Raw genomic sequence first — 22859 nt, 5'->3', positions numbered from 1 at the left:
ACTTTTCAGGACTAGAAAGCCTGCAGTTTCTATTAGCTTGTATCGATGATGTCACTGGAAGACGGTTTCTGAACTGCCCACAGCCCTCCTATGAGACACAGACCGAGTAGAAAGAAATTGCGCCATTTTTTCATGATTATTAGCGAGGACCTATTATATGAAGATAGGTTGAAAAGTGGTGAAGTGGTCCTTTAAAGAACAGAACAGGAATTAGAGTAGATAGATTGTAGAAAGCGCATAACTCTGGGAGTGTACAAATAGAACAAAAACCATGTGTACACTGTCAGAGTTACAGACCTATAAAGGTCCACTTGGACCCCTTGGAGGTTGGAACCCCCCTGGCCCCTGGGGGTCCTTGGAATGAAAAGGGCCGACGACAATCACTGCTCTAAACGGTGCAATTTCGTTTTCAATCCTGATGAGGGCAGCAATGTCCCATCTCTGGATTTAAAACATTTTGGCACCATACTATGGTGTGTAGTTTGACCCTTACCGCCTGCCGTTGTTCAGAACGCGGCGGCATACAAACAAACATTGAGCTGATTACTAGATCATCTCTCAAAGTCTCAAACTGAACGTATAACTGAACACATAACACAGCCAAGGCCAGGCCAGGACATCAAAGGTAAGATTCCAAAAGAACAGTTCTACCAAGTTCTACTTGACTAATACACACTAAACTATGACAGTCAATGGCAATGCTTACTGGCTAACTATAGCTAGCTTACACACACACACACACACACACACACACACACACACACACACACACACACACACTCAGCTACGTGATATTATGACTGTCTCTTCTCTTGGCAGAAATAACCGATCTACAATATATGTTCGCATGTATATTCTGCTCTTTTTCTTGTTCAGTCGTACTTTTTACAGTGTATATAAAGTTATAAACTGTGTTTGCTGTTTGGTAGAAAATGTCAGCAAGAACACGTTACACTACAGCAGTGGTTCCCAAACCTTTTCGTGTGAAGGACCCCCAAATTGACACTAATCGGCCCGCGGACCCCCAGGGACTCCCATAAGAGAAGATGTTTACGGCTCTAAGCAGTGATTCTCAACCTGTTTAATTTCAATGACCCCAAGTTTGACATGCATATTAGTCTACAGACGGACCCCCATTTAATGTCATTTCTATTATTAGTATTATTATTATTATTATCTGGGAACCCCAATTTATATTGTAAAATCAAAAAAAATCAATCAATCAATCTAACTCTGAGAGGTTACAGACCCATAAGGGTCCATTTGGTTCCTAAGTCCTAACTATCATTTAGCTGCAGGGTACCCCCTGGGGGTCCCCGGACCCCACTTTGGGAACCACTGCACTACAGAACATGAAGTGGAACGGCTGTTGTCTAGCCTCCAGTAAATCAGCATGGTTGTCAAACATTATCATTGTCAAGTATAGGACCCCATTTACTGCCATTACAGTTGTTATTACGCCCAGCCATTACTGCGGACCCCCCATCTGAACATGTTTTGTGTTGGCCAGGGACCTCCAGGAAAGCAGATCTACAAGCTCCAATAATTAGTGTAGTGTTGGGGAGCATTAAGCGACATGTATAGTTTAAAACCCATTCTGACCTGAGATCAGATTCATACGAGGTTTCCACTGGACACACACTGGTCTGATTAACCCATTCTGACCTGAGATCAGATTCTAGAAATGTCAGTCGCTCTTCGATTTTTCAAAAATAGCAGACCTACAAGCTCGTATCGCGCCACTCGGTGGCGCGATATGAGCTTGTAGATCTGCTATTTTTCAATAGCTAAAGCATAACATGATGCCGACACCAAAATGGGTGCCCGTTCAGAATGGGTTAACTATGTAGCTTAACTACATTTTACTGTATCTCTCCTAAGCCTTAGGACCTAAGGTACCACATCAATACAGCATGGAATTGTGGACAAAATCTTATCCCAGTTCCAACCATAACAAAATATAGTTTAGTTTGGAGAAAGGTTGAAAAACCACTGATGTGTTTAATAGAGTCCACAGTAAAGCTCTGGTTTTGTGTGTTAAGGAGTCCACTAAAGATGTGTTCTCTGGTTCTGTGTGTGTTTTAGGGTCCACTAAAGATGTGTTCTCTGGTTCTGTTCCCTCCTCCGCACCCTGACGGTCACATCACGCTCTGCGAGTCCAACAACGAGCTGGTGTCCGGAACCAGCTGCCTGAAACAGGTCTGAGTGCATTTAAAGGTCCACTCTGCGATTTTGTTGTGCCAATGTCAGTTTAGGATACAAAATGACTGAGTCAAAGTGGTTGTGGACAGGTGTTCTTGTCCAAAGTGACTCTGTTAGCAGACAGTGGATCGTGGATTTTATTATATATTGAAAGATGTTCTGCACAATAGAATTCTGTCCCAGTGAGCTGTGGCGTCCCACAAGGAAGCATACTAGGGCCTTTACTGTTCCTAATATATGTTAACGACATGACTTCAGCTTGTGACTGCAGCTTGTTCCTGTTCGCAGATGACTCAGCACTGCTGGTCTCGGACAGGAACAAACTGCAGGTTGAAAAGACCCTCAGCTCTGAACTCGGTAGAATCTGCACCTGGCTCGCTGATAACAAACTATCCTTACACCTGGGAAAAACTGAATCCATCCTCTTCGGATCAAATAGTAATCTCAGCAAGGCAGATGGCTTCTTGGTTAGAGTGGGTGACAATATTATCACACGAAAAGATCAAATTACCTACCTAGGTTCCATCCTGGAGGCCAATCTTTCCGGTGATAAGATGGCCACCAACGTAATCAAAAAAGTCAATCAAAGAACAAGATTCCTTTACAGGATCTCCTCACTGGTCAGCAAAAACACCTTGAAGACCTTAACAGGAGCCCTCGTACAAGGTTTCTTTGACTATGCATCCACCTCTTGGTACCACAGCACCTCAAAGGCCCTTAAAACAAGGCTCCAGACCTCCCAAAACAAACTGGTCAGGCTCCTACTTGGCCTCACCCCCCGAACCCACCTCACCCCTGCCCACTTTGACAGGCTGGGATGGCTTAGGGTCGACGACAGAGTACAGCATCTTGCAATGGGTCTGGTCCACAAGATTCGATACACCACCAAGATACCCATGTACCTGTCTAAATACTTCCTTAATGTAAACGAAGTCCACACCCACAACACCAGAGGGAGTGCAACAAACCATGTACAACCCAGATTCGGCACAAACAAGGGACTAAATTCTTTTCGCTCCTATGCCACCAAAATGTGGAACGCCCTACCAACAGTCATTAAGACATGTGAATCCCTTGACTCCTTCAAAACCGCTCTCAAAGGGCACCTACGGATGGCTGCAATTCGAAACTGGCCTCTGTAAAATCTGAATCCCCCCCCCCACCCCATTCCCCCTCACTGTATATGTATCTTTTCCCTTTTTGCTTCCTATATGATGAATTCCTGTTCTGTTCTTTAGCTACATAGAAGTGTCTATTTGTATGTCTCTAAATGTTTTGATGAATTGAACAATGTGGACCCTGTTGTAAACAAGTGTAATGCTTAATTGGGTCGTCCACTCACAGTTAACAGTCTTTGTATTGAGTTTGTGCTTAAAATGTACTGTAAATTCTACAAACTGTTAATAAATATTTCAATCAATCAATCAATCAATCAATCAATGTCCTTCAAATTTACTTCAAATAAGTACAAGTTGTATATGTCGTGAACTTGTCTTTAGGATATTTCCAAATAGCCTAAATATGCATAGTGAAGTGGTTAATGTATGTTTTGTAATAATCAAAATCTACAAAGTAACTAAAGTTTTCGAATTATTATAGTGGAGTTATTATTAAAGTACTGCCTCTACCTCTGAGATGTAGTGGAGTAGAAGTAAAGAAATGAAGTAGAAGTATTTTGAAATTGTAAACACTCCAGTAAAGTAAAAAAGAAAAAGTGTACTTAAGTGTACAGTACTTGAGCAAATATACTTAGTTACGTTTACACCACTGTAATGGAGTGTGTGTGTCTCGTACACGAGTCAGGTCCGTTCTAACGGAGTGTCTCATACAGCAGTCAGGTCCGTTCTAATGGAGTGTCTCATACAGCAGTCAGGAGACAGGTCCGTTCTAATGGAGTGTCTCATACAGCAGTCAGGTCCGTTCTAATGGAGTGTCTCATACAGCAGTCAGGAGACAGGTCCGTTCTAATGGAGTGTGTGTGTGTGTGTGTGTGTGTCTCACATACAGGAGTCGGGTCCATTAAGTCTCTACTTTCCTCGGGAGTCTCTGAAGCCTCACAGCCGGACAGAGAACAGCAGCAAGGCTGCCTTTCTGGACCACAGCGAGACCCTGTGGATGAGAAGTGCAACCGCATGGTATGTAACGGTAGTGGACTGTATACGCACGCACGCACGCAGGCACACACACACACACACACACACACACACACACACACACACACACACACACACACACGGTTTTCTAACTCTTTCCTCTCTCTGGCTACCAGGAGGGATGCAGGTCTCACTGGACTACTGGATGAAATTTACACCTCAAGTTCAGAAGGTGAGGAATGGATGTCCTGAGGATGTCTGTCTTGTCTCGCATTCTATCAAGCTGCTATAGAGCGTCGCAGTCCCGCCCCCTTTCATGGCGACACCAGGCCCAGGAAATGATTCCCAATGCATTTTTCCCATAGACATTTCAAAGGGTATTTATTTAAAGACGGTTACGCCGCGGACAAAGCCAACTCGAGTCGTGACAACTCATGACAACAAACACAATATTTTGGACCAAACAAATAATTACAAAGAAGAAAAAACAACAACAAAAAGTGTTGTAACCTGCCGTTCTTTCTAATTAATTGTTCGGCCCCAAAAAAAGGTGTTTGTTGTCATGATTTGGCACGACAAGAGTTGGCTTTTTCCGTGGCGTAAACGTCTTTAAATAAATACTTTCTGAAATGTCTGAGGAAAATGAACAGAGAATAATTTCCTGGGCCCTGGTAGGGGGCGGGACTGCGACGCTCTATACAATAGGCATATTTGAAGCCAAGGACCTCAGTTTTAGAAGTATTTTTCAACTCGCTCAACGGTATCTATGTCATTTTGTTTTCTTGTACACCCCTCATGTCTCTCTCTCTCACTCCTCAGTGCCCAAATGTGTGTCAGTGGCGTCTGGCTTCGTCCTGGCGTTGCTTCGACGGCTGTCCTCCTTCCACGGCTCCCTGTTTCCTCACCTCACAGTAAGTGGAGCCTGTTGTTTATGTCTTCTAGTTTTCTGTATCGTTGCTGCCCATACTGCAACCAAATACAATATAATCTTGGTGGTCCTTGACATGAAAAGGTTTGAGAACCACTAATATAGCAACATAAGTTTTCTAGAATAGGCTGCAGGTAATTAATACACATTCATAATGGCATTGATTACACAGGGGTTTGTATCATTGAAGATGTTTGTAATCCACCACACAGCTGAGCAAGGAGGACATGATTACCGAGTTTTCCCAGGTGCTAAAATGGTAAGTTGTGCAAATCACTGAATGTGCAGGTATCATGTACTTTCTTTTTTGCGTTTACATTATCTGTATAATCAATAGAGTAAAATATGTTACTACTCTATTTGAAGGTATCAATTTTTTTAAATCTTTCCTTTAAATGTATTTATTTATTTCAATATTATTTGTAGCTCCGTCAGTAGTGCCTTTGAATTGGAGGTTTCTGGGTTCAATCCTGGCCAACTTGCCATATGAGTTTGAGTACTTTACTATTAATTGTTGCAATAGTATACAGTAGTGGTACAATATGGGGTGCATACTTAGTTCAGACTAGTCATTGGTTAGACATGGGTTATGGTTACAGTAGGTTTAGGTGTGCTGCCCCGTGGGAGGTTAGGGTTAGGGTGAGGGTTTGAGATAGGTTGTAGTTGTAGAACTAATGGCTGGTCTAACCAATGACTAGTCTAAACCAAGTACTGTCTAAACTAAGTACTGTACCCGTACAATATTGCAACGATTGCAAAAAGGAAAACAAAAAGCCTTAGGGGGGCTTGTTTTTCATTGTGGTCCTGTGTATTCAATTAAACATTTAAAGACATACAATAGGCCCAGGCCGTAGCGTAACGGTCTGGGCACCGGACTGGTGATCCAGTCGCGGTGTGCCGCGGGTTCGACTCCCGAACCCGACACGGCCTTTACCGCATGTCATCCCCCCATCTCTCTCCCGTTTCCTGTCAGCCTACTATCTGTCCCTTAAAAAATCAATAAAAGGCGTAAGCCGAAAAAAAATATCTTAAAAAAAAAAAAAAAAAAGACATACAATAATAAACAAGACATCAACAGTAGTAAACGTATAATGTACAGTAAACTGTTGGGGAGGGGGTGGTCATTTCTGGTTTTAAGCTTAGAAGAGGGGTAAGGGTACTGACTGAGTCACACTTGTGACTGGGGTGAAGTGCCCCTTTGATAAAAAAGCAGTTAATTAAGTCCTTGGCAGACATTGAGTTAATGATTTGAGACTTGCTCATTGTAAGCGTGTTGGATCAGTGTGTTAAAGCTGGGCTGTGCGGCCTACGTTCTCTAAATGCTCCCCCAGGTCTGACTGTGCGGTGCGAGCCTTCGCCTGGCATCCTCACACTGACAAGTTTGCTGTGGGCCTGCTGGATGACTCCATCAAGATCTACAATCCTAAGAGGTACAGTACCCGCTTCTACCGTTTAATTTGATTTGCATTGTACAGTAAAGGTATTGCACAACTGAGGGGGTTCCCAATGGATATCGATTTCTCTTTCACCCCTGGTTTGATCGAATTGGAATCCCAACCTGAACATTATTACTGCAGACCTGGAGAGAAAGGGAGACTCTTTATAGCAATGAATGTGAATATAGACACATTTAACATTTATTTTCACAAAATACCCCCCCCCCCCCCCCCCCACACACACACACACAAAAACAACATGGTAATTTGTTCCATGTTGTTATTACTGTACTTAAGCACTTTAATATCCTATAGTTTGATGTATGCATTTTATCTTGCTCATTGTGCGTCTGAGTGTCTGCTAAATGCCTACAATACATTGTGAATTGTATGTGTGCGTGTGGGGGTGCATACTTAGTTTATACTAGTCATTGGTTAGACATGGGTTAGGTTTAGGTGTGCTGCCCCGTGGGAGGTTAGGGTTAGGGTGAGGTTGTAGTTGTAGGACTAATGACTGGTCTAACCAAATGACTAGTCTAAACTAAATACTGTCTAAACTAAGTATTGTGTGTGTGTGTGTGTGTGTGTGTGTGTGTGTGTGTGTGTGTGTGTGTGTGTGTGTGTGTGTGTGTGTGTGTGTGTGTGTGTGTGTGTGTGTGTGTGTGTGTGTGTGTGTGTGTGTGTGTGTGTGTGTGTGTGTGTGTGTGTGTGTGTGTCAGTTCCATATGTCCCACGTTGAAGCATCGCGTCCAGAGGAACGTGGCTGTGGTTCGATGGAAGCCTCTGTGTGCCTCTGCTCTGGCTGTAGCCTGTCATAACTGTCTGCTGGTCTGGCACGTTGACCCCTGCTCCCTGTCAACCAGGTATGCACAGCACACGCACACGCACACACACGCACACGCATGCAGGCATTGGATGGCCCTTTGTGGGCAGGGTTAGTGGGGATGTATGTAATTGTCACTGGGCCGTAGGTCTGGTAAACGGATATTCTAAATTCAAATTTTCCTCGAATATGGGGAAAGAAATGTGTATTCGATTATAAAAATCACACCCGTGTGAACGAGTGTTGCAACTCCCCTCCCCCCTCTTCTCTCTCTCTCTCGCTCTCTCTCTCTCTCTCATTAGCAGGCACAACAGCGCCCCTACTGGTACTCAGTCATACTGGTGCTCATTAACGTCAGATAGGTGAACACATAGGTGAACACGGACATTGCTGTTCCTTGGAGTGGTTGCACCACTCAAGAATTATATTCAAATAAAAACAAACAATATTGTTACTATTAATTATTGGATCCGAGCAGCTTGCACACTGTCCCTCTTCAGCTGGTGTCCTGTTTTTACAATAAGTCATTTTCTATTGGGGAAAAAATAAAATAATAATAATAATAATAATTCATATTTGAATACATTGGATATTCGGGCCATTTTTTAAGACCAATATTCAAATGTAAATTCTGAGGAATGCTAAGTAATGCTGTTAACATCTCATCCCTGTCCGTTCCCTCAGGCCGTCCTCCGGCTGTGCTCAGGTCCTGTCCCATCCTGGACACTCTCCAGTCACCTCCATAGAATGGTCTCCCAGTGGATCTCTGCTGGTGTCGGCATCACCCGTCGACATGGCCATGATAGTACGTCTGTCTGTCTGTCTGTCTGTCTGTCTGTCTGTCTGACTGTCTGTCTGTCTGTCTGTCTGTCTGTCTGTCTGTCTGTCTGTCTGTCTGTCTGTCTGTCTGTCTGTCTGTCTGTCTGTCTGTCTGTCTGTCTGTCTGTCTGTCTGTCTGTCTGTCTGTCTGTCTGTCTGTCTGTCTGTCTGTCTGTCTGTCTGTCTGTCTGTCTGTCTGTCTGTCTGTGTCTTGAGTCTCCCGTCACCGTGGTCATGATATTACGACTTCCGTCTGTATGTCTGTCTTTCTGTGTTTCGGTTGCACATCCGTAGCTGAGCAGTTAGTGTAGCGATAACAATAAACAACTTTTCTGATCGTATCTTTGTGTTGGTGTCCAGATGGGGGACATAATAAACATCCTATCTTTGTGTCCAGGTGTGGGACATAAACATCTTATCACCCATCACTCATCTTTACACCCACAACACCAGAGGGAGCTCAACAAACCCTGTACAACCCAGATTCGGCACAAACAAGGGACTTAATTAATTTCGCTCCTATGCCACCAAAATGTGGAACGCCCTATCAACAGTCATTAAGACATGCGAATCCCTTGACTCCTTCAAAACCGCTCTCAAAGTACTACGGACGGCTGCGATTCGAAACTGGCCCCCATAAAATCTGAACCCCCCCCCACCCCTGTTCCCCCTCACTGTATATTTTACCTCCTATGATGATTTCCTTTTGACTCTATAGTTGTGTATATTCGTACGTCTCTAAATGTTTTTGATGAATTGAAAATGGTGGGCCCTATTGTAAACAAGTGTAATGCTTTAATATTGTGTCGTCCACTCACAGTTAACAGTTTTTGTATTGAGTTGTACTTGAAATGTACTGTAACTCTGCAAACTGTTAATAAATCAATCAATGAATCAATCTTTGTGTTGGTGTCCAGGTGTGGGACGTGGCGGCAGAGAGCTCCGTGCCTCTGCACCGCGTGGGAGGAGGAGGGGTCACCTTCCTGTCCTGGTCTCCTGACGGCAGCCATGTTCTGGCCTCCACGCCCTCCTCTCTGTTCAGGTTAGACACTAAGGGCTGTATTTTGCGTGTCTTAAGTACCAGGTCTTATTCCCTAACTTGAGTAAACTAAAGACCTGGAGGCGTGATCAATGCTCTTTGGCCACTCAGAATAGCCAAATGGCATTGATCACGCCTCCAGGTCTTTAGTTTACTCAAGTTAGGGAATAAGACCTGGTACTTAAGACACGCAAAATACAGCTTCATCCACACCTACATAAACGTAGCGTTTTCGTTTTTGTTTTCATTTTCGTTTTTTTTTTAATCTCTCTGTCCATACGACACGTTTTTTTAAATCTCTCTGTCCATATGACCAATGGCAAGACCCATGCAAAACTCAGTTTACATTGTCCACACAGGGAACACACAGGCGGAGTTTTCCAAAAGATGTGTTTATATGGACCAAAAACGCGTTTGCGTGTGGGCGACCCCCCCAAAACGCATATAAAAACCTACGTTTATCCGTTTACCCGGATACGTGTGGACAAGGCCTAAATGATTATCCATCCGTTTGGTTTTTATTCCACCAATCGATTAAATCTATTAGTTTGATTAACCCATTCTGGGCGGGAACGCCTTTTTTAGCATTATGTCATGCTTTATCTATTGAAAAATAGCAGATATTTTTGAAAAATGGTGAAAATGTGCCTCAGATCTTTCTTTCAGAGCGAAAGTTTGTTAATCAAACCTTTTCTTCTGGGAGGTCACTGGAACAACATAATATTATTTTCAGATTGGGGGTCGGTGGCCAAATACATATAATTTCTGGGGTTCTTGACATGAAATATTGAGCACCACTGATATAGAAACATAGGGTTTTCAGAAAACTGTCAGGATTTAGAAGACCTTTTTGTCTCCACCAGGCCGAAGGCATGGGGGGAGAGTATGTTTTGCACTCCGTCCGTCCGTCCGTGTGTCCGTGAGCAGCTAATCTCGGCCACCGTTAACCCGGTCGATGCCAAATTTTGCACACACACTCCCTGGATGCCAACGATGAACCTCTGCCAGAACTTTCCAGAAAACTTTCCAGAAAATTTCCAGAACGGCCTGTTATAGCGCCACCAGGAGGCCGCTTTGTGCAAAACAAGTTTTTGCACAGTACACCTACAGATTTTGTCCAAACATCGCGCAAATTGGTACACAGTCTCTCTAGTTTAAATAATAATTCAGATTGTATTAATATTAACTCTACTACATACTTTCTTATGCTTACTCAAGTAATTATTTACAAACACTCCTATCCTCCTGGTGGAGACCTGTGCCCAGAAGGGCACTTTTTCTAGTTTTAACCCATTCTGAACGGGCACCCATTTTGGTGTCGGCATCATGTTATGCTTTAGCTATTGAAAAATAGAAGATCTACAAGCTCATATCGCGCCACCGGGTGGCGCGATACGAGCTTGTAGGTCTGCTATTTTTGAAAAATCGAAGACACTTTTAGAATCTGATCTCAGGTCAGAATGGGTTAATAATGAAACTGTCAGGATGTAATAGACATTTTTTGAATCTGATCTCAGGTCAGAATGGGTTAAATGTTGACGTCAGGCCTAAATGGGTTAACTTAATGTGTGTTTCTCTCAGGGTCTGGGAGACCAGGATGTGGACGTGTGACAGATGGCCGTGTTTGAAGGGACGCTGTCAGGTGACAACATTTCACTATGCTTTCTAACCATCCTTAATGTTCTGGCACAACGCCACCCAGTGGCTGGAACATGAACTGTTTGTTTCTCTTCATTTGATGAACTGATGATGGTGTTTGATTTAATCTGTCAGTCTGGCTGCTGGAGTCCAGATGGGAGTCGACTTCTCTTCACTGTCCAGGGAGAGACGGTCATCTACGCCCTGACCTTCACTGATATGCTAGGTGAGTGCTTCTCAAAGTGATATGCTAGGTCAGTGATATGCTAGGTGAGTGCTTCTCACAGTGTTTTGAGGCGAGCGTTCTGACCCAGGGGCCAATAGGATGTGTATATTATTATACATATTTGAAGATGACCAATTTAGCCATAAAGGCTGAAAACATGTTGGCTTGTTTTATTGTCCAAAGATGAACTAGCCTTTATTATGAAAGCTTTTCTTTAAAATGTTGAAGTTGTATCGCCATGCTGTTTTACATTTTGGGCGGGAACCCCTTTTGGTGTTAGCATTATGTTATGTTTTAGCTATTGAAAAATAGCAGATCTACAAGCTCATAGCGCGCCACCGAGTGGTGCGCTACAAGCTTGTAGGTCTGCTATTTTTGAAAAATCAAAGAACGACTGACATAGAAACATCGCTTTTTCAGAAAACTGTCAAGATGTAGAAGACATTTTTAGAATCTGATCTCAGGTCAAAATGGGATAAGTTGGAATGTAACTTGATAAATGACTTGGTGGTGACTTTGGCCACCAGGGGGACACTCGGGATCAAACGCAGCAACGGTGGTAGCTGACCTATCGGAGACGACCTTCACCACCCCAGACGGAGACATGGCGTAAGAATAGAATATAGGTTACCTAGAATATAGGTTACCTAGAATATAGGTTACCTAGAGACGGAGACATGGCGTAAGAATAGAATATAGGTTACCTAGAGACGGAGACATGGCGTAAGAATAGAATATAGGTTACCTAGAGACGGAGACATGGCGTAAGAATAGAATATAGGTTACCTAGAGACGGAGACATGGCGTAAGAATAGAATATAGGTTACCTAGAGACGGAGACATGGCGTAAGAATAGAATATAGGTTACCTAGAGACGGAGACATGGCGTAAGAATAGAATATAGGTTACCTAGAGACGGAGACATGGCGTAAGAATAGAATATAGGTTACCTAGAGACGGAGACATGGCGTAAGAATAGAATATAGGTTACCTAGAGACGGAGACATGGCGTAAGAATAGAATATAGGTTACCTAGAGACGGAGACATGGCGTAAGAATAGAATATAGGTTACCTAGAGACGGAGACATGGCGTAAGAATAGAATATAGGTTACCTATAGACGGAGACATGGCGTAAGAATAGAATATAGGTTACCTAGAGACGGAGACATGGCGTAAGAATAGAATATAGGTTACCTAGAGACGGAGACATGGCGTAAGAATAGAATATAGGTTACCTAGAGACGGAGACATGGCGTAAGAATAGAATATAGGTTACCTAGAGACGGAGACATGGCGTAAGAATAGAATATAGGTTACCTAGAGACGGAGACATGGCGTAAGAATAGAATATAGGTTACCTAGAGACGGAGACATGGCGTAAGAATAGAATATAGGTTACCTATAGACGGAGACATGGCGTAAGAATAGAATATAGGTTACCTAGAGACGGAGACATGGCGTAAGAATAGAATATAGGTTACCTAGAGACGGAGACATGGCGTAAGAATAGAATATAGGTTACCTAGAGACGGAGACATGGCGTAAGAATAGAATATAGGTTACCTAGAGACGGAGACATGGCGTAAGAATAGAATATAGGTTACCTAGAGACTGAGACATGGCGTAAGAATAGAATATAGGTTACCTAGAGACGGAGACATGGCGTAAGAATAGAATATAGGTTACCTAGCCATCTATATTAATATATATATATATATATGTTGCCTGGCCATCTGGATTAATATTAATATATATATATAATATTAATATAGGTTGCCTGGCCATCTGGACCGGGCTTCATACTCTGTCGGGGGGCTACCTGATGTCCAAAACTGTTACTTATTTGTTACTTACTTATTCAAATGCAAAAATAGAAATGCAGCGCTGTGTGTTTTGAACTTGTTGATCTGCTAACATGCTTGTGTGACGCTGTAGTATGTTCAAGTAGGGTGTTAATTTCCCAAAAAACAAAACACAAAAAGTTAAAATATGGAGTTAAGAGGTTTCTGCCAAACAACAGTGATATAATGTATCTGTTTAGTAGAGAGTGAGAGAGAGAGGATTATACAACGACGTATAAATTAGCCTTAATTGGCCTCAAAGTCAAACACACAAACTCATCACTGTGTAATTAAATTGTGTCTGTTGGCATCGGTGGACAGGTTCAGTGTCTTATTGGCGGTGGCCGAACGGTTTGCGGAGCGTTCTTGATATCGGAAGGTCGCTAGTTCGTATCCCCGGACCGGCACGTTAAAATTACCACCGCTGAAGTGCCCTTGGACGAGGCATTGAACCCCTACCATGAAATGTTCTATGAGCAGGGCCTGGCTGTAAACAAGTTCTTGAGCTTAGTCCAGTTACCCTGGGTAAACACTAAACATGGTACCTTTCCTTTAGTCCAGTTACCCTGGGTAAACACTAAACATAGTACCTTTCCTTTCCTTAGTCCAGTTACCCTGGGTAAACACTAAACATAGTACCTTTCCTTTCCTTAGTCCAGTTACCCTGGGTAAACACTAAACATAGAACCTTTTCTTTCCTTAGTCCAGTTACCCTGGGTAAACACTAAACATAGTACCTTTCCTTTCCTTAGTCCAGTTACCCTGGGTAAACACTAAACATAGAACCTTTCCTTTCCTTAGTCCAGTTACCCTGGGTAAACACTAAACATAGTACCTTTCCTTTCCTTAGTCCAGTTACCCTGGGTAAACACTAAACATAGTACCTTTCCTTTCCTTAGTCCAGTTACCCTGGGTAAACACTAAACATAGTACCTTTCCTTTCCTTAGTCCAGTTACCCTGGGTAAACACTAAACATAGTACCTTTCCTTTCCTTAGTCCAGTTACCCTGGGTAAACACTAAACATAGTACCTTTCCTTTCCTTAGTCCAGTTACCCTGGGTAAACACTAAACATAGTACCTTTCCTTTCCTTAGTCCAGTTACCCTGGGTAAACACTAAACATGGTACCTTTCCTTTCCTTAGTCCAGTTACCCTGGGTAAACACTAAACATAGTACCTTTCCTTTCCTTAGTCCAGTTACCCTGGGTAAACACTAAACATAGTACCTTTCCTTTCCTTAGTCCAGTTACCCTGGGTAAACACTAAACATAGTACCTTTCCTTTCCTTAGTCCAGTTACCCTGGGTAAACACTAAACATAGTACCTTTCCTTTCCTTAGTCCAGTTACCCTGGGTAAACACTAAACATAGTACCTTTCCTTTCCTTAGTCCAGTTACCCTGGGTAAACACTAAACATAGTACCTTTCCTTTCCTTAGTCCAGTTACCCTGGGTAAACACTAAACATAGTACCTTTCCTTTCCTTAGTCCAGTTACCCTGGGTAAACATAGTACCTTTCCTTTCCTTAGTCCAGTTACCCTGGGTAAACACTAAACATAGTACCTTTCCTTTCCTTAGTCCAGTTACCCTGGGTAAACACTAAACATAGTACCTTTCCTTTCCTTAGTCCAGTTACCCTGGGTAAACACTAAACATAGTACCTTTCCTTTCCTTAGTCCAGTTACCCTGGGTAAACACTAAACATAGTACCTTTCCTTTCCTTAGTCCAGTTACCCTGGGTAAACACTAAACATAGTACCTTTCCTTTCCTTAGTCCAGTTACCCTGGGTAAACACTAAACATGGTACCTTTCCTTTCCTTAGTCCAGTTACCCTGGGTAAACACTAAACATAGTACCTTTCCTTTCCTTAGTCCAGTTACCCTGGGTAAACACTAAACATAGTACCTTTCCTTTCCTTAGTCCAGTTACCCTGGGTAAACACTAAACATAGTACCTTTCCTTTCCTTAGTCCAGTTACCCTGGGTAAACACTAAACATAGTACCTTTCCTTTCCTTAGTCCAGTTACCCTGGGTAAACACTAAACATAGTACCTTTCCTTTCCTTAGTCCAGTTACCCTGGGTAAACACTAAACATAGTACCTTTCCTTTCCTTAGTCCAGTTACCCTGGGTAAACACTAAACATAGTACCTTTCCTTTCCTTAGTCCAGTTACCCTGGGTAAACACTAAACATAGTACCTTTCCTTTCCTTAGTCCAGTTACCCTGGGTAAACACTAAACATGGTACCTTTCCTTTCCTTAGTCCAGTTACCCTGGGTAAACACTAAACATAGTACCTTTCCTTTCCTTAGTCCAGTTACCCTGGGTAAACACTAAACATAGTACCTTTCCTTTCCTTAGTCCAGTTACCCTGGGTAAACACTAAACATAGTACCTTTCCTTTCCTTAGTCCAGTTACCCTGGGTAAACACTAAACATAGTACCTTTCCTTTCCTTAGTCCAGTTACCCTGGGTAAACACTAAACATAGTACCTTTCCTTTCCTTAGTCCAGTTACCCTGGGTAAACACTAAACATAGTACCTTTCCTTTCCTTAGTCCAGTTACCCTGGGTAAACACTAAACATAGTACCTTTCCTTTCCTTAGTCCAGTTACCCTGGGTAAACATAGTACCTTTCCTTTCCTTAGTCCAGTTACCCTGGGTAAACACTAAACATAGTACCTTTCCTTTCCTTTTCATAGTGTGGGAGGAGAGGTCCAGTGTCTGGCCTGGGACCCCAGAGGAGAGAGACTTGCCGTGCTTCTCAAAGGTCAGCCTTCATGTCCTGTGGTGTGTCCCATCTGTAGACGTTATTATGATCTCATGCTCTGTGCCCTCCTGTGGTAAATTTTTTAACCCGTTGTTAGCTTGGAGATCTGTGTATAAATGTAGCTCTGTTTCTCCTGTGTTGTCCCACTTTGCAATTATGTGTCCAGGTGACCCCCAGGCCACCATAGCAGTGTTTAAGACCAGAGTCAGCCCCATCTTTGAGCTGTTGCCATGGTGCGTGGATGTTCATTTTGTCCTCCTGAAATGTTTTATAATATTAATGATGATGATAGTAGTTAAAGTAATAATGATGATAATAATACTGTGTGGTTTTCCTCTCAGTGGGTTTGTTCAGGGAGAAGCTGGAACGGAGCCCCGGCTCATGCAGTTCCATCCTAACTTCCAGCATGGAGCCTTGCTCACTGTGGTCAGTCCTGTTTTTGATTCTGTTGACACTGTGGTCAGTCCTTATGGCTAGGCATATATCGATATTAATCCCGACGATATGAATCGATTCATTGAAATAAAAAAATCGACTTTAAAAAAAAAATATATATATATATATATATATATTCTTTTTAGGGGGGCTAGTGTGTGATGTGAAATGTGAGCTTTAGTCATATTCCATCATATTCAAGTGCTTTTGGAGAGAAATGATAGTCACTTTCAGTAGTAGAGCACTGTAGAGGGGAGCTGTGTGTGTCTGTGACTGTGCCCAGGTGATGATGGTCGTTGATGCTCATCAACGACCTGTCAAAAGTAATGCTACTTCTTTTGCAATGTAGTTAAATAAAAAATATCAGGGGGGAAGATAAATTATATAAAATAAAATAAAATAAATAAATAAATCTTTAAAATATATATTTTAATATCGTGAAAAATCGTATCGTGATACGAATTGTATCGTGAGTTGAGTGAATCGTTACATGCCTACTTATGGCTAATACTTCATGACTATCGCTTCACAAAAAAATGACAGTCTTGCGTGGCCAGACTTGTCGCCTCTCGTAATTTCGTAACGCTTCCGTCGTACAGTCTGGAGAACGGAAGCTCGTTCCATGAAAGCGATGAAGCAGATGTGACGCATCCCCTCACTTTTCCCCTGGCAAAACCAAGTCCTACTTGAAGCAAAACAGTGTGTCGATTGTTGAAGCTAAGATGGCTAGTTCGTTTTCGGTGTTATTTCTTCTTCCACTAGTTTTGTCGGTGTTAATTCCATGATACTTTTCTGTGTTAAACTATCCGTGCACAAATAACATGAATCTGCCGCTTGTATGACTGACGCTCATGATCCCGTCTCGGTTGTGTTTCCAACGGCGCTACAGTTCCGTGAGCACCGCGTGACCGCATCATGATTGGTCGAATATCTTTCGATTCCGTTACTCGACTCTTGGGAGCTGTAGTTCCAGACTCTTAGGAGCTGTAGTTCCAGACTCTATTTAGTATTCAGAGATTGTCGAATAGTGACACATTTTCCACAGAAAATGACGTCTCCCTCTTCTGAGTAAGTACCTAATAATACCAGGGGTCTTCCATAGGAGGTCTGGGTCCAGTTTTGGCCCTATTCTTGCACCCATTTCTGTGATTTTTCTACCATTTTGAATTATAGTAATGTTGTGTGTGTTTTTATTTATCTTGGGTTTATGTATTGTACTTTGATAGTGGTTTATTAGTATTCTCAGTAGTCTAGTAGTAGTCTATTAGTATATCTTTCGCTTCCGTTACTCGACTCTTGGGAGCTGTAGTTCCAGACTCTTGGGAGCTGTAGTTCCAGACTCTTGGGAGCTGTAGTTCCAGACTCTTGGGAGCTGTAGTTCCAGACTCTATTTAGCATTCAGAGATTGTGGACACATTTTCCACAGAAAATGACGTCTCCCTCCTCTCTGTCTCCCCCTAGTGTTGGTCCAATGGAAGGATCACCCATGTGCCGTTCTACTTCCTGAGCGAGGGGGTTCCCCATGTGGGCCTCAACGACAGCCCCTTACTGCCACACCCCCAGGAGGGCCCCGCCGACCTGAGTCACATCCTATTCTCAACGATCCTCTCCTCCCCGCAGTACAGTACCATCGGTGGACCACTAGAACACTAGAACTGATCTGAGAACAGTACAGTACGATCGGTGGACCACTAGAACTGATCTAGCCTGGGCACCATTTCATTTAGGGTATATGATCCTGTCGGGAGCGGATGATATCGTTACGTCATGTTGTAGACAGTATTGTTTTGTAGTCGACAGGCAGGAACAACAGGCGGCAACTTTATTGAGGGAAAAGGAAGGTTCCTTCCTTTTTTCTCAATAAAAGCAACAGGCTACGAGAGCTTTTATTTTATTGAGGGAAAAGGAAGGAACCTTCCTTTCCCGCTCCCGAGAGGATCATACAGACTTTTGAAACAGAGACCAGGCTTTCCTCCGAGGTGGTGGAAAGCCTGGTGAGGCCAGGTTAGAACGGATCTAACAAAAACGGTGTTGTGATTTGGGCAGCCGTCCAGTCAGCGGTCACCTGCCTGTACAGAGAGATAATAATGAGAAAACGACGAGGATGTTACCCGCAGTGACAATTATTTGAACTGATCAAATGAATTCATTATTAAAAAACAAAGAGATAAAATTATCGATTTACACAAACTGCGACGAGTTGTGAGCTTGATGATAATTGATGGTAATTTCCCTTTTGTTACGTCCATATTATAGAGCGTCGTAGTCCCGCCCCCTCGAGAGACCCGTAAAAGAAATCCCGTTCATTTTCCTCATAGACTTTTCAGAAAGTATTTATTTAAAGACGGTTACGCCGCGGACAAAGCCAACTCTTATTATCAAATCCTGATAATAAACACAATGTTTTGGGCCAAACAAAGAATTAGAAAGTAGAAAAAAAACTGCACTTATTTTGTTTTTCTTCTTTGTAATTATTAGTTTGGTCCAAAATATTGTGTTTGTTGTCATGATTTGTCACGACTCGGGTTGGCTTCGTACAACGCTTAAAATGTCTTTAAAAAAATACGTTTTGAAATGCATTGGGATTCATTTCCTGGGCCTGGCGTCGTCATGAAAGGGGGCGGGACTGCGACGCTCTATACCTGTGATGTTTAAAAATGAGCGTTCACATTTTCCTACTTGTGTGCTGCTGTGAAGAATGAAGATCCTGTGAATGTCTCGTCTAAATAACAAAGCAAAGTTCCAGCAGTTCCACCGAATGAGGGGGGAAAAAAAGTCTTGTTTTCCTGGTGTCCACAAACAGAAGGAAACAGAACCCCTTGCCAGGGAACCCCCCAGAAGAGAAGATTAATGTAAAATAAAACATCCTTGGTACTTTTAAAAACATTTTCAAAAATAATATATGGTACAAGCTTGCAGCACGGCACAATGTGACGTGCCGTGAGCTTGTAGATCTAGTATTTTTGAATAGCCAACGTATAAAATATAGATGCTGTATTACATTTTTTCGTTCTGGGGACGACCACTTTATTCTTTATTTCACGGAAATAGGGAAATTATGCTGGTAGTTACAGTACTTATGAATAGGGAATTATGCTGGTAGTTACAGTACTTATGAATGTACTTTACTCCGTGGTAAAAAGCCTGGTGACGTGAGGTTATACTTCCCACCATTGGGTCTTTCTCATATCTTATGCTGAAGACAAAACAGACTGACAGACTGACATGTCATGTAACAAACTAAAACTTAACTAAACTGAAAAACAACTAGAGCGGTGCCCACTGGCCTACTTTGAACGATGCAAGTTGGAAATGCATGCCCCACCCAGTTATTATGTCTGTGTCCCTTTTTTATGCCCATATATGCAGTTATTTGTCAGGCATGTCCAAATATGGAGTCTATGCAGACGTCAGAATGACATTGTGATGTTTGAACAGGCCAGCTCCATTAATGGAGATCTATATAGGGGCTTATTTATTTAGCGAATGCAAAGTCCTTAAGCCAAGTGGTTGCCTCCTGGTCTGCTACATGTATGGAGGGTGATTAATCCTCCTTCCAGTCCTTTGGAGAGGACACACTTCTATGATGTGCTCCATAGTTTGCTCCTCACCACACGCACACAGTGGGCTTGGGCTACTGCGATCAGGTGTGATCAATTGGCTAATTTGGGCCCTGTCCAGAGCCTGGGCAGAGAGAGGCCTTTTGTGGCGGTTGTTGAATTTGAGGTCGGTGGGGCATGCTGATATGGTTCCCGTTTCGCATTTGAATAAATGGTGCGCTGTGACTGGCCAGTCGCTGTGATTGACAGCCTACACCTAAACCTAACCCTAACCTTAACCTCAGTAAAACTATACCTAAACCTAACCCTAACCTCAGTAAAACTATACCTAAACCTAACCTCAGTAAAACTATACCTAAACCTAACCTCAGTAAACTATACCTAAACCTAACCTCAGTAAAACTAACGCAGTGGCTGGGGGGCGTTTCCAAGAACCCGAATGCGAAACGAATACCCTACGAGCGTGGGGCATAGCTCCGTAGCTCCGTAAGGGAGTACTCAAAAAGGCTGGGCCCACTTTGAGAGCCACTCACCTGACTGATACAAAACCTGTCATACAAAAGATTCTGCTGCCATCTAGTGGACACTTGAAGGAAAGCTCAACAGACCAATGTCTCATTACACAGTTGACCGGCTGTCCTGGTTCACACCTTTTTTTCCCCCATATACTGTACACCAAATCCAGCCAATATACATGTCATAATGCATCAGGTTGTGAGCTTATGTATAGTTTGGCTATTTTCGCTGATTGTTTGCTCTAGAATAGGTTAATTTGTGCCACGCTGCGAGCTTGTACATCTGCTATTTTGGAATACTGTGTGTTGTGAGTTTGTACAGTCAGTGTAGATGATCTGCTATTTTCAAATTGCCGGTGTATATGTATAGGCTATATAGGTTTAAAGTGCTTATGTTGCCCCCCAAAAAGTCACTTATTTTGGGCTTGTTTTCATATAGACCTGGTTGCTTGTTTCTCTCGCAATACCTGACAACAGTTGAGCACACGTAGCGCTTTTATAAAGTGCAAAGTAGGTTGATGTCTCACTTTTCCTGTGTTCTTTCTCCGTTCAAAATAAGCTTGTGAACAATTAACTTGATTGTTTACCCCATCAATCATGAGACGGAACAACAGCAGGGAGAAAAGCATCCATCAGCAAAGACAAGACATCCATCACTCACTGGAAAACAACAACTATACTACTTGAGTAATGTGAGCAAAAGTTTGATCTTTTCAGGTCAAAATGTTGAATTACTTAACTCCACTTTTATGCGATGGGCGGCAGGGAGTTACAAGTAATCACTCATTTTTGGCTGTCTGTGTGTGTGTGTGTGTGTGTGTGTGTGTGTGTGTGGGGGGGGGGGGGGGGGGGTGGACATGGTGACTGAGGAACATTTTCCTTGTCCTCAAGGGACACAAAGGAAATGGTTGTTTTTGAGTGGTGCAGCCACTCCATTGTCCAGCAATGTGTGTCCCTGCCTGGCTGGCTGGGTCCTGTTGCATGGTGGTTTATTTATGGGGGGGGGGGGGGGGGGGGGGGGGGGCTGGCTATGTGGATGACATCTGGCTGCTATCCATTCATGTGGAGCAGGTGTGCCAAGTTTGGCTCTGGGCCAAATGCCAAGAAAACAGAGGCTGTTACCTATAACATCCATTCCCCCAGGCAGCACGCTGTGAAGAGTGAAGGTCAGGAGGTCAATTACTCCACTTTGTCTGCAGGGCTCATGGATCAACTGGCCAGAGCCACAGCAAGACCTTAACATGAGGAAAGGGCTCAGTGTGTTATCGTTGTCCAACCAAAGCTTTTGCATGCTCAACCGACGAGGGATTATTGTATAATCCCTTAATGTTTATATATATATTGTTATATTCACCGTAATTTAAATGCTGTATTTTCTGACTGATATACCGTAGTTAGTCTTATAGTGTCAATCAACCGACCGAGGTGTTGCATAGCAATAGATGTTGGGAGTGGGCAGGCGTTTGCTTCTAATCTAATTGGCTGTTCACTTGTTCTGTCAGCATTTAGCGAAGACATTTATAATACATTTATAATAAAAAAAGAGAGAAACTCTTACACAGCAATAACCAACACAAATAAAAACAAATGCCCTGTACCTTATGCTGGAGGTACAAGCATGTCTGACTGACATTTATAATAATGATACAGTCATATTCCCCACTGTGGGCTGTGTGTGTGTGTGTGTGTGTGTCCGTCCATGGTGAGCAGGCTGTTCTTTCTGGAACACAGACTGTATAGTTGCTGCTGTTCAAAGTTTTACATCATTTTGCTTCCCGGTCTGTTCTTTGAAGCTATTTCTGCCTGAAGGGAAGTGGAGAGCGGCAGGCGACTGAGGGACGAGAAAATGTGTTTGATGATGATGATGTTTCACACAAGGTAGCACCAGGGCTGGACTTGCCGTAGGAACGTACCGGGCATATTCCCGGTGGGCCGCGACCGTAGGGGGCTGCCTTGATATTTAAAATAAATAAAAAATAAATACATTGACAGGAAGGCAGGCCAATAGGCAGCAGGCCACCAGGAAAGGTCCGGGCGTGCTGCCATTCTGCCATCATGATAACTTCACTGTACCTGTATATCAGTGAGTGACAAATAAACCCTCTTCTATCTTGAATCCTTTTGCCAGCATCATTCTCGTGAGAGCAACAAAGGGTTGTGTAGTTGTCTTGTTGGGTTTGTATCATTTATGTTGTTCTGTAAAAGTGGTGGTATTAATAGGGCTTGTTTGTTTGTGTGTGCCTCGACGGAGCGGGTTTAGTTTCTGCTATCTGCGTGCTGGTTGTGGTGGGCCGGTCTGGGCCAAATTAGCGCGAAAATGGGTCGAATTTTTGTCCCAGTCCAGCCCTGGGTAGCACTATGCAGATGTTCTTGCTGCTAACTAGACTGGTGTTGTTGGGTGAAGAGCCAGGCAATAGTCAAGCTCTCCACTTTGATTGGGCCAACGTTAGACAGGCCTATAATATTGAAATTGATTAATTGTCACACTAATAATTGTGATTTAATTGTTGTTTTTTGCATTGAACATTGGA

The 22859-nt window shown here is 43.0% G+C and overlaps 1 protein-coding gene across 1 annotated transcript; it reads left to right on the top strand.

Annotated features, from left to right (window-relative positions):
- The first annotated feature begins 501 nt into the window (after positions 1–501).
- aaas (achalasia, adrenocortical insufficiency, alacrimia) lies at positions 502–18023 on the top strand. The gene is made up of 17 exons (XM_083768412.1): positions 502–625; positions 2086–2199; positions 4210–4337; positions 4472–4527; positions 5115–5206; positions 5436–5482; positions 6555–6653; positions 7379–7522; positions 8167–8287; positions 9219–9343; positions 10922–10982; positions 11114–11204; positions 11732–11813; positions 15751–15818; positions 15985–16051; positions 16160–16244; positions 17715–18023. Exons 2-17 carry the CDS (start codon positions 2098–2100, stop codon positions 17904–17906), a joined length of 1560 nt encoding a protein of 519 aa, XP_083624538.1. The 5' UTR covers positions 502–625; positions 2086–2097; the 3' UTR covers positions 17907–18023.
- The last annotated feature ends 4836 nt before the right edge of the window (positions 18024–22859 follow it).

Source organism: Protomyctophum parallelum (assembly GCF_964188405.1).
Source record: "Protomyctophum parallelum genome assembly, chromosome: 7".
NCBI classification, from domain to species: domain Eukaryota; kingdom Metazoa; phylum Chordata; class Actinopteri; order Myctophiformes; family Myctophidae; genus Protomyctophum; species Protomyctophum parallelum.
This window is presented reverse-complemented; position numbering and strand designations above follow the sequence as displayed.